At 35.9% G+C, this 17904-nt stretch overlaps 1 protein-coding gene across 2 annotated transcripts in view; it reads right to left on the bottom strand.

Annotated features, from left to right (window-relative positions):
• Window positions 1-11598: 11598 nt before the first annotated feature.
• The window catches only part of LOC117224042 (uncharacterized), a 260485-nt gene continuing 254179 nt past the window's right edge, over window positions 11599-17904 (bottom strand). For both annotated transcript variants that reach the window (XM_076527026.1, XM_076527025.1), the window contains exon 8: window positions 11599-16421. In XM_076527026.1, the coding sequence (XP_076383141.1) occupies window positions 16048-16421 (374 nt within the window). In that variant the 3' untranslated portion in view covers window positions 11599-16047. The remainder of the gene's footprint in view (window positions 16422-17904) is intronic.

The raw sequence follows: 17904 nt of genomic DNA on the forward strand, positions 1-17904 counted from the left end.
AGGACTGTCGAGAATTACTGAGTTATTCGCTGCGGTTTACAACGGTGTTACCATTAGCTCGTGACTAAAGCGAATTAGAATTTATCGATGAAGCGTCGTCGGTGCACAATCGTCGGCGTTCGATAATTCTCGCATGCCAACGCGTGTAATAATCGCTTAACAGCTGGCTACCAAGAACTCGAAATAAAACTTGCATTATCGACGTTAACCCTTAAATGCATATTGTTGCCAATTGTCTACATTCCAGTTCCACTTAATTTTATTCAAAAACCTGAGTATGTGCGTTTTCGAACACACGTTGATAACAATAGACAATAAACCATGTGTGAAATAAATGACTTGACATTACTTTTGGCGAGTAAGTTATATGTTTTTTGACATTTGAATGTGGTGGGTGATAACTTCCAGGTCGCAAAGGATTTTCACGGACTGAGTGCATCAAATGCAAGGTTGCTTTGTGTCACAACAAAAATCGCAATTGCTTTGCTGCATTTCATTTATGAATAATGTGAAAATTCCTATACTAATAGATGATATAAATACATGACCATTTGTTTACGTCTACAATAATTTTAGTAATAAACGCATATTGTTGCCAAAAGTCTACATACAACTTTTTTTCAAAATAAATACTCAATATTATCACCTAGATTTTTTTATTTATTTTTTACGTAACCTATGACTACATTCCTATAAAAAACGATTTTTTACAATTCAAAACAAAAAATCATGCATTTAAGGGTTAAGTTTGTTCTTGTTGCAATCGAGTGATATGTTCTCGTCGCTGAAATTTGAATTATTTCACACGATTCTAATGATGTGCCTTGTACAAATTCGTACAGCTTGCGAAATAATTTCTACGTATTACACAGTTACAAGAATAATTATTACGATTTATTCGAACGGATTTGAATATCTTGTCATTGGACTGTCGATCTTTATGTGAAATAAAAATTTGCCAAGACGATTGCAAGAAACAGAAATGAAATAAAAATAAACTGCTTCTTCAAATAATTTAGACAAGTTGAAAATAATATAGCAACCTTATCAAATTATGCCTTCATAATCTTATATTAAGTCCGCAGATTACTTATTATATTGAACGACCCGTCGTTGTGAGAAACATTGATAAGTGTCTTTGATCATTATGAAATACTACAGTAGCTCTTTTGAGCACTAGCTTTCCGATCTCGGAAAATTCTAATTTTGTAAAACAAAAATTGTAAATCGATACATCTTCAATCTTTTTAAATCTTGAAATCTTGTACCCACACTAAACACTGTAACTTCCAAAATTAGCGTTCCACGAAAAAACTTTATATGCAAAAGTTGCATGGTTTATAGGGGTACGTTATGTAGTGTAGTAATTTTTTTTCTAGGTAGAGGCGTTTCGGAGACTTGTAGGTCAACATTCTTTTCTCAAATGGATTACTACATTTTTGACATCAAAATATGGAAGAATATTGAATTCTGAGTAAAAATGATTAGCCCTAAACCTAATAGCTAATGAGTAATTTCACTTCGTTTTTCGAAAATTTGAAATTCATTTTCTGAAATCTGTGATAAGGATGAATCTTCAATTTGATGTTACGCGAAGAAAATTTTCACGAAATTAAGCGAAATTACTATTAATTAATTAGCTATTAGGTTTAGGGCTAATAAAGGTCAATACATTTTTACTCAGAATTCGACGTTCTTGCATATTTTGACATAAAAATGTATTATTGTATTTAAAACAATAAAGTTGACCTTAAAATCTCCGAAACGCCTTCACCAAGGAAATAAATAAATACATTACATAATGTACCCCTATATACTATGCAACTTTTGTATACAAAACTTTTTTATGCAACGTATACTTTGGAAATTACAGAGGTGTGCAAGTTGCATGAAACTGCGAAAAATATTTTTCGTGACTGAAGCTACCATAAATTTGAAGATTGAACCGTCTCCTTTAGAATAACCTCCCAAAACTCTCGGTATACGATTTATTTTTAGCTATTTTATTAAGTTTCGAACGAAAGATATACTGCCAACCTTATAATAATTACTTCACGATTCAGGGTATAAAGTAAAGGGTAGACTACTATGATGTATAAGAGGCAGCCAATATTATTATTATTAAGTCCCGCTTCGTAAATGTCTTCAAAATTAAATAATACTATACAGATAGTTAACTCAAAGTTATTATTTGAAACAGGGTCCTCAATACCGATTTCAATGACCTTGAAATATGTTGTCAAGGTCATCTCTCGTTTCTCGACAACTGTACACAATACTTCTTCAATACAATATTTCTCGCACACAATACATATACAGGGTGTCCCAATTGAAGTATTAGACTCAATTATCTACTGAACTATAGTCCATTCCAAAAAATGTTTCAAATGAACCTTGCCCTGTTTCAACGGGGACATTTTATACTGGGTGTTAATTTTTGCTGAGTGGACGTGCTTCCGAGATTTCAAGTAGTTTTTTTTTATAAAACAGTATATTTTTGTTATACAGGGTGGGGCATTTTAAACAGGTCATCTGAATAACTCGCTTGTTTTTAAAGATAGGAGAAAATGCATTAGACCAAACTTACTTGGTATCGGGGGGCTCATATAATCTGGCATTACCAATTTTTCTGTAGGCGGAGGTGTCAAGGAGATATGAAGGTCAATTCTGTTTCTTTAAATGGAACAGTAAGTTTTCTTACTTACAATCTGATAGAGTGTTTCGAGGCGAATACAATGAACTATTATGAAGGTCATTCAAGGTCACCCAAAGTGACGCAGAAAAGCAAAGCTAAAATACAGTAAAATGGCAAATAATCACACAAATTTGTTTATAAATCTAATCAAAAAATAATGTCATCTATTTACTTGCGTGCAATTTTTATCGTCATAATGTAAAAGCTAAGATCAAGTCCAATGCAACGACCACAACGCTATGACCATATGACATTTAGTACGAAAAGTCCAGAAATATTTACGACATTTCTAATCCTTCGCTGAAATGTAAATTATTAATTTTGCATAATTATTATTTATTATTTATTGTTATTATTAATATGTATTAATTAATGTATAATTATTGTGGCGAAATACTAAAAGAAGATGAAACTTTTGGGACATTTAACGAAGATTCGTTCCTTCGGACCCAGACCTCGAGGCCTGACTTGACAGTTTCACACTTGATGCCGTCTGCCGTTTGTTTATGTTAGATTAACAACAAATATGGAAACAAATGTAGGAAATGTAATTACTATCTAAAAAGAAGTGTAGTAAGATAATAACAATAATAATAGTGATAATAATTATGATGATAATAACATCAAAATTTTATTTCAAAATGTATGTATACATAAGGTCTTGGGTCCGTCTAGACCGGAAGATGGGGCTGCGCATGAATGTTCAACCGCTGATACTCCGGCGGTTAACACGTTCCGTGCCGAGCTTTTTTTACTCGAATCTTCACACTTTGATATTTTACTAAAACTTGATGTATTACGTGCAATCATTAATTCTCGTACACATAACAACGTAACAAAAACTTATCAACGCCCATTCTTGCGGTGGAAATTGATTCTTCGGTTCTAAATTTCTTGGAAACAATTTGTTCAGTTCACTAAGTAAACATGCAAGCGTGTACCATCGATGGTACACGTGGCACGGAACGTGTTAAATGAGCTCGAACGATCTTCAAATACCAAAGTGTTATAGCTCAATGAATTGACCTTGAAATGCATAATCTGTTTACATTGGGAAACATATACAGTTTCATTAAAAAAACTATGGTCACCTTGAAATTTCAGAAGCACATCCACTCAGCAAAAAATTGCGTTCATTACAGGATGCCCCCCTCGAAACAGGCTAACTTTCATTTGACACATTTTTTGAAACGAATTAGTATTTAGGAGATGATTGAGTGTGTTACTTCAAATGGGACACCCTGTATGTATCCTGTTTACAATATGAGTGTTATTAGTCTTGTGAGGTTCTACAGTTCACAATACACGGTTGTAGCACTGTTTACGTGCGGAGATGCAAACGAGAAGGACATTATGTTGACTATATCGCCGACTTTTTATTTCGTCGTCGGTATGATTTTGACAACCGTATTTTTTAATAATATATAATACAATATGTTATATAATATAATAATAATGTAATGTAATATAACATGTTATATAATATAATGTAATATAAAATATGTTATATAATATAATATAATATTATATAATATATATTATATTATAAATATATTATATATGATTTTGACAACCGCGTTTTTCAAAATAATGTCAGAAATATTTCCTACTACGTAATATCATGTATTATAATTTAATCATAAAAATACGATAAGTACATATTACAGTTACTTCTGCAAATATTGTTTTCATTTCATCGAACGGAAACCTAATCTGAAATGTTTACAAACACTAACGCTAACGTCTCTCGACTTTAGATTTCGAGATGTTTGCGAAAGGCAACGATTAGATTGCGAAGGATTAGTTGATAGTTAGGTTCATAGAGATAGAGCGATCCGGCTAGGTTTACAATCTTCTGCACCTGGCATGGATTCGCGTCAGGTTCACTCACCCCTCTCACGTACGTAACCCCAACAAACTCCGTATTTAAACAGTGCTAAAACTGTGTAATGTGGATTGTAGAAAACCACAGTCTAATAAGATTCATGTTGTAAGCAGGAAATATTATGTATTATATTTGAAATGTACAGTAATCTCTCCCTAAAAGGCGCGGGATTGAAAATGTTACCGACAGATATGAGAATAATAAGACACGATTGTCGACATCTCGTGAGAGAGAGAGAGAGAGAGAGAGAGAGAGACTTCCTACTTGGAAAGGCAGCGGCCAGCATTTATATTATATTATATTATATTATATTATATTATATTATATTATATTACATTATATAATATATTTATAATATAATATATATTACATAATATTATATTATATTATATAACATATTTTATATTACATTATATTATATAACATATTGTATTATATATTATTAACCGATCCGCCTCAAATTGTATATATATGCTCATAATTATGAAAGTGGTCTAAGCCAAAATTTAAAAAAAAAAGAATTTATCACTTATTTCACATGACATGATTTTAAACTAAATTTATTCAATGTAATTTTTACGATATCGTCAAAAATGAACCTTTAGATAGTAGTTGTAATTACAACGTTATTCGGAATTCATTTAGTGTTAATTATGAAAGTGGTCTAAGTCAACAATTTAAAGAAATTATATGAACATAACTTGAAAATACCGCGTGGAGGATATCTTAGCTTCTCAAAAACACGTAATAGCCTACAGTGACGCTTGTTCAGGCCAAAATCGCAACATTAAAGTAGCATTGACATGGCTGAAAATTGCCCAGTCATCGAATAATAATATTGAAACGATAGACCACAAATTTTTGGTATCGGGTCATTCCTTTCTATCGAATGACCGTGATTTTGGTTTGATAGAGATGAAAATCCTGAACATTACTATGAATTGATCGAAAATTGTAGAAAAAGAAATACATTTTCGATCAAACGAATGTCGCAGCCGGATTTTATTTCAACGAAATCACTTGAAAAATCAATAACAAGGAGAGTAAAAAATACCGCGGGCGAATCTGTCTCTTGGCTAAAAATTCAATGGATGAGATTCTTGAAAAATGAACCTTATAAAATGTTTTATAAGACTTCTTTAGATGATTCTGAATTCCAAGTTTTGGATCATTCACCTAAAAGAGGAAGACCAAAAATATACGAAAATATTCAATTACTTCCATTATACAACACCACTAGACCAGTAACGGAAGAAAAACATAAAGGTCTTATGTGTTTACTACCATATATCCCTCCAGTTTTTCGGGAACATTTTAAAAATCTTAAAAACTCGAAATTATGATAAAAATAGATTACTTTTTAAAAATGATTAATAAATGTTTATGAATTATTTCGTTAAAGTTGTTGTTTCAAATGGACCGTTTATTTTGAAAGTGGTATAAGTTCTTTTTTTTAAAGAAATTCAAAATGCCGAATCTGAGCTTGTATCGTCTAAATACCCCACGCAACGCCACTTACAATTTCTTTCGATGACATTGGACTTACACCACTTTCAAAATAAACGGCTCAAATAAAAATCACAATTTTTTATTACTTTAAGTCAATTATAGGACATTCAGTTAATTTTGAAAATGGTCTAAGTCAATTCAAGCTTTAAAAACAACATTTTCCTATGAAATTCACACAAAATTTCATATCTATAATAAATTTCCATTAATCAAGTCTAATAAAATTATAAATTAAAATGTCGCATAATGTGAAAATATTTTTTAATTTATTCAAATGCGATTCATTAAATATCTCGAAACAAGAAATATATGACTTAGACCACTTTCATAATTATGTCTTTCCTATCGACTTCCCAACGTCTAAGGCAAGGACCCGCTAGGACAGACTTGCTGATGAGTCCTCTAACGGGTCCCGGACGTAACGTTCTCCCTCTCCTTTTTTCTCCCTTAACACAGTCACGTTCTTTCACTGTCAAAAATATATATTGTAATATATAATAATATAATAAATATAATATATGTATACTATATAAATATATTAATATATGTATACTATATAAATATATTAATATATGTATACTATATAAATATATTAATATATTTATATGTAATTAATATATAATATAACATACAACATATGAATACATTGTAATGCTAGAATAAAAACTTATGACTGAACTTTTTTATTTCTAATTTTTAATACATGAAAATTTTTTGAATACATTGGTCAGATTTTTCCAATTAAAATGAGACCAAACAAGACATGCTTTAGACCATAAATTGTTCATTATACGTAGCAAGTAACTTATTTTATATAAGAAAAAGCAATAGAAACAATCGATTATTAACTACATATGAAATATTAAAGGCAACGTTAAAGAAGATATATGTAGACATATGTCATTCGATAGAAAATAGTGAAATTATGCTTTTCAGTCCTACGTTTGACTGACATTCGGAAAAGAGATGCCTCATTTCAACGATATTCGGAGAATAGACGCCACGGCACGTACCTAGTACCTACCACGTACCTTGTAACTCCGCGGTTTATAATTATCTGACTCACACCCATACATGCCATTTTGTGTTATCTTGCGGGAATTCGCGGCGCGTGCCGCATCATACGCGCTTGATTTACTCCGACGAAACTTCGCGTCAGGTTTGCGAGAAAATCGATAGATCACATAGGCGTAGCCGATAGCACCGCATCATTCATGGTTTAGCAAGATTTTGACATTTGGGGAGAGAATACTGTATTTTCCTGAATATCATGGATAATAATGGTGACCGCCGGTAACATGTATTGGAAAAAGTTGTTCAGAATGATGACCTTGACAAAATAATTCAAAGCCATTATAATCGGTGTTGCGAATCCTATTCCGTACAATAACCTAACTGAACAGTTAGGTCACAACATGTTATAATTTCTTTCTCCATCTTATTAGTCATTAACACGTTCCGTGCCGAGCTTTTTTTACTCGAATCTTCACACTTTGATATTTTACTAAAACTTGATGTATTACGTGCAATTATTAATTCTCGTACACATAACAACGTAACAAAAACTTATCAACGACCATTCTTGCGGTGGAAATTGATTCTTCGGTTCTAAATTTCTTGTAAACAATTTGTTCAGTTCACTAAGTAAACATGCAAGCGTGTACCATCGATGGTACACGTGGCACGGAACGTGTTAATATTTCTGCATTAATATATCTACATATTGTAGAGTATTCTACGCAATTTTGATCGGTTAAAATTTTATTTAAAAAAAGTTGTCGCAATATTGATCCTGAATATGATTTACAAGGATAAAGTTTTTTTTATTATTGTATCGCATAATACTGATTAGAAGGAGCGATAGTCTCCTTGCGTTGATCACGTATAATTGCGACACTGCCGAGTCAAAACAGGCGAGCAATAGATCACGCGGCGGCAAAACGCCGTGTACACGTTGTCGACAGGCATTTTCTCGACCTATACGAATTTAAAACCGCTTCTCGCACTCCTTCTCCGTAGTTACTTCTTCAGAAATGTCTATAGACTCAGGTGCCGTGGTCAGTTTTCGTGTCAGCGTAGAAAATACGTACTCCGGCATTGTTTGAAACTTTGACGGTCATTTAGAAACATAAAGTATTGTAAATATCGATACTAACATATTCAGGCAGTGTTCCTTTATTCTTTAGGCCAACATGATCTCTCTAACGTTTTTAGTTTTCGTGCAATACTTCGTTTTTTTTTTTGGCTCAAAATCGTACGCTTTTACAGAAACTCGAGTTTTTTGAAAAATGTGGGTAATATAGCAATTTGTTTTTCGAATTTGTGTTTGAGAAGTGACGCATTACGAGAATCACTGAGTGATTATTAGGAGGCAGATAAAAAGTTTCAATTTATTGAACAGTGTTATTGACGCCACTGTATGTTACAAGAATTTCTTACAAAAATGTGTCTTGCAGTATTGGAAATAAAATTTTCCAAAATTCATTTATATTGAATATTGAACATTTATTTTCCTAAATGTAATATTTGTATTTTCATAACTTTATTGTTATTTATAAATGATGTTCAAAAAATTAGTTTATTAAATGTTTCGTGTTGATAAAATAATATAAAATTAAAAAACAAAAAAAAATTAGTATCTAGTTGGTTGTTAATCTGTTGTTAAATTGTTGTCAATTTGTTTTTAGTTAGTTATTAGTTAATTTGCATTAGCTGTAAATCCCTTGTTAATGTTGGTAAATTGATCTTCAAACATCAATGTATAACTACTGTATTCTATAATTATATATTTATTTATAAATGCTGTTGAAAGGTGAATTTTATTACTTATTCTATGTTAATAAGACAACACATATTCAGGGTGATTGACTAAAGCGCTGTCTAATAAATAACGATACTCAAAAATGCTAGAGGAACAGATTGCATGGTTCGAAAGGACAAATTTTTCGGCGCGACAATTCAAATCACAACGAGCAATGCGATGCTCGGCTGACTTGAAGTCACGTGAAGGTCAGATTGCTATTAGATCTACCGGAAAGTTCTGTCCGTTTTTGAATTGAAATATAACACAATTTTCATACATTTAATAATATTTATTGTAGAATATACTTTCCATCGTTACTTATGACTTCTTGCCAGCGTGATGGCAACTTGTAAATGCCACTTTTAAAAAATGATTTATCTTTAGAGGCGAAGAACTCAACCAGTGCTTGGTTGATGACATCAGCTTCAGTTTTGAATATTTTTTCCTTGTATGATATTTTGGACATTATAAATCTAAGTATGTATCTAGAACGATCTTTCCAGGCTGCTTGATCATTGAAACGATCATTACTTAATTCCCTGAATGATAACATCGTAAATAAACTGTCTCAGTACCAAACTCCTACAACACTTGAAGACAAGTGTAGCATTTTAATTTATTGTAGTTTCCTTCGACCTGATTCGCTCTCTCTCTCTCTCTCTCTCTCTCTCTCTCTCTCTCTCTCTCTCTCTTTCTCACGACATATCGACAACTATAAAAGCAATTCGGTCTCTTGAAATACACTTTCAATTCCGACTCTGCGACACTCGTACAGAAATTACAGTATATTAGGTCTACCGGAAAGTTCTGTCCGTGTTTGAATTGAAATATAACACAATTTTCATACATTTAATAATATTTATTGTAGAATATACTTTCCATCGTTACTTATGACTTCTTGCCAGAGTGATGGCAACTTGTAAATGCTATTTTTAAAAAATGATTTATTTTTAGAGGCGAAGAACTCAACCAGTGCTTGGTTGACATCAGCTTCAGTTTTGAATTTTTGTTCCTGTAAGTTTTGCAAAGAGAGAAACAAGTGATAATCGGAGGGTGCTAGGTCTGGGGAGTATGGTGGATGCGACAGAATTTCCCAGCCTAGCTCTGCGATTTTCTGACGAGTCGCCAAAGCAGCATGTGGTCTGGCATTATCATCGGTAGCCATGTTTTCACGATCGCGTCTCACTTAATAATGACACGAGACATCTTTGTTTCAGTTTATTTAGGAGAGTACATGCGTGTAAATGCAACGATAAAGAGAGATAGTCATATATGTCTCAAATCAACATGTGCATACGGATTGAAACTTGAAGTGACACTATCCGACAGAACTTTCCGGTAGACCTAATACTAATTTCATACGTGCAGAGCTGATCCCAGGTATTATCATTTTATTGTCGCGGAACTGCAGTAAAGTTGGGTGTTCGAAGCTGCTTCACGATTTGTATTTAACTTATGCGGAGTTCTTATCCGGTATATATATCTTTTTTTATATCTTTGATTTATTTATTTGTTTCGTCACTTCGGACGCTACCTCTGATTTAACTTGAATTTATCCTTGAAATCGTAATCAATTAAATAGGATCAAATTGGAAAATATAGCTTTTGCGCACGAAACTATGATCTAAAAATACAGAATCAAATGTGTTCATGCGAGAGCTTTGTTTTCGAGAAGTTGAAGATGAAGGACTCGTCGGATATGCGTAAGTAAATACAATTAGCTGTATTACTGAGATAGTCATATATGTCTCAAATCAACATGTGCGTATGGATTGAAACTTGAAGTGACACTATCGGACAGAATTTTCCGGTAGACCTAATATGTTATTTGTCATTGGATTTGTCGTGATCTTAGCTATCATGATATAATGATAGAAATATATAATACCATTTAAAAATACATCGATGACCTTGAAATCTCGAAAAAAAATATAACCTTTAAAACAAAATTATTTCTACTGCAACATGTGCCCCTTCGAACCATACAATTTGTATCTCTAGTATTTTTCGGTACCATTAACGATAACGGAGATATTACTTTGTAGCAGCTTTAATGAATCACCCTGTATAAAGCCTCACCGCGAAAGATCGAAAAATCGAGCGTAAATACATAATTTTGGTCAGAAAATATATTTTACCGTTTTTAGGTGCTTTCTGATTCATAGTGAAGTGTTTCAATTTGTAGCATATAATTATCCTACTAACCCATCTAATCTGTGTCCCATGTCCTCAGGATTTAAACGTTCGACTCAATCGCCATTAATTCACTTATTAAGTTAACCTGGAATTCGCTTAAGCTTTGGTACATTTGTTTTCTCAATAATTGCCGGAATCGTTACTGAAACAGCTCGGATGGAAGTTTTACGAAAAGATCGTAAACCGATATTACTGCTACGATGGAATCGCTGTCGGTGAAAGCACGCTGACGGCAGTATCTCGGTTCGAACGACGCAATTGCGGTGGAATGTAAAGTTGTAAAGTAGGTTAACGAAGGGAAACATAATTGAATTTGAAGAATTTCATATAAACTTGACTTGACACATTAATTGGTCCGTGCATAATCTATTTTCTTTTTTCTTTTTGGCGCTGCAATAAAAGTTATAAAAATCGCACTGCAAAAGCATGTTTCAGATATATCGCAGTTGTCGATCATTTCTGCCCGTAACAATTACAGCAAGGAAAGTAGACTGAGAAGGTGGAACGAGGTAGTTGGTAAAATCACATTTTTTTTTGTATTAACAACGTTACAATATTACAATATAGGCAGTTCAGTGTTATCCGTTATACTGTGTTCCACGTAATAATCAGTAATTCGTAAATTATTGTTCCTTGTATCATTACGTAACGTGGTCGACTAGCAGTCACGTGTTATCACTTTGCTAACGATAATCAACGTAACATAAAATATAATATATTCGCTTCTTTTTTCTTCGTCGAACGCGGCTCGTGGTTAATAATTCCATCAGAATCTCGCTCTTCGAAAACGCATACCTAGCTCCCTTCCCTAAGTACTTTTGATTCGCTTCGATCCAATGAACCTAATAACAGACAAAAACTTTCATTCTCTGCATACTAAACTATCCGTCTAGATCTCTAATCGAGTCGAATCAACCGAAAATTCTTTCATCTCGACTATTCGAGAACGCTTCAATAATACTACCACTAATAATCATTATAATAATAATAATAACAATAATAATAGTAATAATAATTGTAATAATAATAATAGTAATAATAATTGTAATAATAATAATAATAGTAATAATAATTGTAACAATAATAATAATAGTAATAATAATTGTAACAATAATAATAATAGTAATAATAATTGTAACAATAATAATAATAGTAATAATAATTGTAACAATAATAATAATAGTAATAATAATTGTAACAATAATAATAATAGTAATAATAATTGTAACAATAATAATAGTAGTAATAATAATTGTAACAATAATAATAATAGTAATAATAATTGTAACAATAATAATAATAGTAATAATAATTGTAACAATAATAATAATAGTAATAATAATAATAATAATATAGATCGTATTCATGCGTGGGTATCGTACAATATAAATAGTTCGATAAATAAATAGTTGTCATTATTTCTGGGATTTTCTGTGGTGTTCGCGACTCGCTTGTTAATTAACGGAGAAGAAACGTCGGTCCCGAATGACGACGGTACAAAGATAAATTCTTGCATTGGGCACAATATCTGTATCGTTATACTATAGGACTAATCGCTGCGTACGAGCTTCGGTTTGACTAGTTTCAATACCATCAGCTAGCTTCGCCTAAGTGCAAGCATTGACCTTCACTTGAAACGATCTTTTTACGAGGACTTTATTATACGTTTTGGGCTTTTTTATGTCGACAGGAGTCAAACGATTCCGATTTTTTGTTGACATACAATCCCGAATTCGTGAATTTTCGTTGGAACCTTTTCGATTGGAAGCTTACCGCTGCCGAGATAAAATTAAATGTACAACGAAAACATGATTCTCAAGATACTCAAGAGTAACGATTAATAAATTAGCGAAATCTGCTCGCAGATACACCTTCGACGTGCTACACGCACTCGATTAACTGCAAATCTGAATTAATTACGTAATACACATAATGGACTTCTTCGTACAACCCGTTTGTATTGTTCCAACGACGTTCTTATCAATGCTGTGCAAGCTAAAGTAAACTAACAGCGGACCGTAAAAATTAATTATACATACAAATATCTAAATATATTATAGATTGATGGCACATGCTACATTCGCGTCAAAAGATCTATCTATAACACAGAATACGTTTCATTAAAACGTGATGTTTGCTTCACAGATTAATTGTTATTATAATGTTCTTGCTGCATTGTTTATAATGTATCCAGTGAAATTAAAAAGAAAACTCGACTTAACAAATGCGTCACAATGAAGTTAAACATGCTCGACTTCAAAATAAGGATTTCCATCCTAAGAGGGATGCGCACTTTCATATTTATAAGCAACTTATTTCATTTTCATCGAGTAGTTGAAAGTTTCCCAATGTTATCTCAATGGCTGAATCGAGGATCGTTTAACCCTTGCATCGACGCGTGACAATGAACCGGCACGAAGCTTAACACGTTCCGTGCCACGTGTACCATCGATGGTACACGCTTGCATGTTTACTTAGTGAACTGAACAAATTGTTTACAAGAAATTTAGAACCGAAGAATCAATTTCCACCGCAAGAATGGGCGTTGATAAGTTTTTGTTGCGTTGTTATGTGTACGAGAATTAATAATTGCACGTAATACATCAAGTTTTAGTCAAATATCAAAGTGTGAAGATTCGAGTAAAAAAAGCTCGGCACGGAACGTGTTAAACGAACACGCCGACGCTGTGAACGGAACGTTTCCGTGGTTCCTCTCGTCGAAAGCCGACATTATTGTCCTTAATTTGCGCTGCAAATCAAGTTACCGACACCGGAGCCGAGCGCTGTTCAGATCAGCGTGCCATCAAACTACCTAACAATATCTTAAAACGAACGAGGAACAAACGAAACGAAATGAATTACAGGCAGCGTGGCAACGCGAAGAAAGAAACTATCGACCTCTACAAGATGTCCCAAAAATGTCTTGTAATCTGGAAATGGTGGGTTCTCAAGGCCATTTAAAGTAATTTTCTCCTTAGCGAAAATGCTATTCGCGGCATTGTTTAAGAGTTATTAACAAAAAAACGCTGACTAACCCCTTGGCGTACTTTGACGAGTCCGAGTCGTCATGAAAATTTCTATTATTAACTCATCGAGTATAGATGTTATTTTGTCCTTTAAAATTGCAATAAAATTCTATTCTTTTGTCGTCAATATTTAAGCATTCAAGTAAATTTAGGTGCACAATAAGCATTAATTTCTTTTTCTTTCTAAGAAATTACACTGTCCGACAAAATCAAACGTTTTTTCTGGGTTTCTATAGCCACTATGAAATTCTTGTAGAGCTTCACTTCCTGAACAAGAATCCGAAAACCGAATTGCTCCATCACCCTCGGCTTTTTAGCTTCGACCCTGCCGGACAGAGAGAAGCGAGCAGCGAAGGACATGGCGGCAAAACGTCGTGCACATGTTGCCGACGAACATTTTCTCGATCCACTCGAAATGTACATCGTTCCGACACTTTTACCGGGCCGTTTCTTCTTCAGAAATGTCTACAGAAAACTTTTCGTAAAAATACAAAAATATTGCGCAGAAACTGCTCACGTCGACACTTTTTTAAACTTTGACATAAATTTATTGCTATTTAGTATCAAAAACAATTAATAAAATGCATGCCACTATATTCGGAAAACTCTCCTCTATCTTTTAACACCAATTAGAACTTTCTAACGTTTGTACTTTTCATGCAATACCTCATTTTTGTCGAAAATTTTGGGTTCTTACAAAAGTTCGTTTATTTAAAAAACTGAGGGTGATGGAGCAATTCGGTTTCCGGATTCTTGTTCAGGGAGTGACGCTCTACAAGAATTTCATAGTGGCTATAGAAACCCAAAAATCGTGTCGGACAGTGTTATTAGAATCGAAAAATTTCTAATCGCAGTAACTGCGAAGAAAATGGTATGTCAAGAGGCTAATAAGAGGTGAGCTCAGCTAGCGCAAGGCGACTCAGCCAATGAACGCACGACGTCTAGTTCCGTTCATTGGCTCGGCCATCTCGCGCCAGCTGATCCCGCCTCTCATTGGTCACTGTTTTTCGTTCATAACTCGAAAACAAAGCCACGGATTGCATTTTCGCCAAGGGAAAAGTTACTCAAAATTACCTCAGGAATCATCCCCTTCCGGGTGTTAACATATTTATGGGTCACCCTGTATACTACGTTCTACGAGAACCGCGATTGGTCCTGCGGTTGGCTGACTGGCTGTTCGACGACGGTGCGCAGGGACGAATTTTAGAGGTCCCTCATCGACTCTTATGTAGAAAGGCCCGAAAATTGTGATTCGACTCTCACCCGATTACGCGTAACTCGCGTGCATCTGTTTATACAGGGTGTCCGAAATTATTGTATAAGCGGGAAATGAAGGGTTAAGATCATTTGAAGGAACTTTTTCCTTAGCGAAAATGCTATTCGCGGCTTTGCTTACGAGTTATTAACGAAAAAGGCTGATCAATAGGAGACGAGATCAGCTGACGCGCGGAGGCCGAGCCAATGAGCGGAACTGAGCTTCGATCGTCCGTTGGCTCGATCGCCTCGCGTCTGCTGATCTCGCATCTCATTGGTCACTGTTTTTCATTGATAACTCGTAAACGAAACCGCGGATTGCATTTTCGCCGAGGAAAAAGTTACTTCGAACGACCTCAGGAACGCCTCGTTTATCGCTTGTACAATAGTTTTGGGACACCCTGTATTTTGTGCCAGTTCTCGTTGATCGTAGTATAGTTGTGAACGGAAGCTTCGATTTTCAAAAGACCGTACAGAAATTGCAAGACAACGTCGTCTCGATTTGTACTATATCAATCAATCGATCGATGCCAAAGTTTCGGCAAGCACAGCTTCGCTCGTATAATCGGATCAGCGTGCAAACGCTTTTCCTATGTAAAAACGATTTCGAGAAGAGACCTCGGCAATCACGGACGGATCTTCCGGTGCGTTTCTTGACGTTTTCGCTTGCTGGATCCTGTTACGCGCTCGCCTCGTCGATCACAGTGATCATTCTATTGTTCGGAGGCACGTTCGCGATGTGCCACTTCTGTTTCGAGTTCGATTCTTCGTTGGTCGATTGTGGTCCTCCGGGTCGATCGACAGAGTGGTCGCCTTTCGATCGTGCCAGGGACCATCTCCGGCCTCGTCGATCGGTGATGATCTCGGCCATTAGATTGTTCTCGAACTCCGAAAGCATCAGGTAGTTCTCGACCTTGTTGCACGACGTGATGCAGTCGCCGATGTAGTCGAGGTCTTCGAGCATGTTGTCCGGCAGATCCATGTCCGCGATTCCTTCTTCAGAGATGCATGTTAGCTCGGGCTTCTCTGGTGGCAGCGCGTCGATAATCTCACCTGCGATAAAACAGCTTATTTTATGACCACGTTAGCATCTTATCTAACATATAAATTTTGTCCTCGCAATCGCAAGCGACCGTCAAATAAAATTCGAAGTATAGTCCTCACGCGACAAGAAGGTACTTTTGTGTTTAAGTTCCCCCTCTTGCTAGCTGCTCCACAGCCGCAGCTATCGGTCGCTATTGGCCGAGAACTGTGACGAAGATGGACAGCGAGGGAGGGGACAGCGCGAGGACTATACATTTATTTGATTGCTATGACTAACACTAGAACTACCGAGGTCCAAACGCATCTGATTTAATCGAAGTTCATAGGACTTCTGTTATAAAATATGTTTCAGCAGAGAAGTTTTTTTTTTATCAAAAAATTTCTCATAGATACTGTTACGGCCAAGTGGCCAGGATTTATGGCAGGGGCCATGTGCTTGGGTACCCGGACGGTATGGGTCTGTCCCGGGCCGTTCCCGGGCACATGCGGCACCGGCATAACGTCTCCTGGTCCTTGATTACGGTCCAGTCAATTACGGTTGGGTCTGGCACTGTTCGGGCACGTAGGCCCATCAGCGCGGGATGTCTAGCAGAAGTTATTTTGCCAATCTCCCTGCTAACTCCCGGCCCACCGTTTTGGGGCAGTCTCACTGGATTTGGGATTGCAGTGATTGGACCGTAATTCCTTGCCGCCCACCCTAGGTCAAGAGGAGTAGGGAGGACCGAGGTGATATTAGGGATGACTCCGGTCCTCCAGTAGATAGACAAGAGTAGAGACAAGACAACCTAGTCAGGAGAAGAACCTCGTCAGCGCCAACGGTTCACTGCACACGAGACCACAAGGGACTTACTGGACACGAGACCACAAGGGACTCACTGGACACGAGACCACAAGGGACTCACTGGGCACGAGACCACAAGGGACTTACTGGACACGAGACCACAAGGGACTCACTACACAAGAGACCACAAGGGACTCACTACACACGAGACCACAAGGGACTCACTGGACACGAGACCACAAGGGACTCACTGGACACGAGACCACAAGGAACTCACTGGACACGAGACCACAAGGGACTCACTGGACACGAGACCACAAGGGACTCACTACACGCGAGACCATAAGGGACTCACTACACACGAGACCACAAGGGACTCACTACACACAAGACCACAAGGGACTCACTGGACACGAGACCACAAGGGACTCACTACACAAGAGACCACAAGGGACTCATTACACACGAGACCACAAGGGACTCACTGGACACGAGACCACAAGGGACTTACTGGACACGAGACCACAAGGGACTCACTACACGCGAGACCATAAGGGACTCACTACACACGAGACCACAAGGGACTCACTGGACACGAGACCACAAGGGACTTACTGGACACGAGACCACAAGGGACTCACTACACGCGAGACCATAAGGGACTCACTACACACGAGACCACAAGGGACTTACTGGACACGAGACCACAAG

This window comes from Megalopta genalis, chromosome 16 (genome assembly GCF_051020955.1).
Source record: "Megalopta genalis isolate 19385.01 chromosome 16, iyMegGena1_principal, whole genome shotgun sequence".
Lineage (NCBI taxonomy): Eukaryota > Metazoa > Arthropoda > Insecta > Hymenoptera > Halictidae > Megalopta > Megalopta genalis.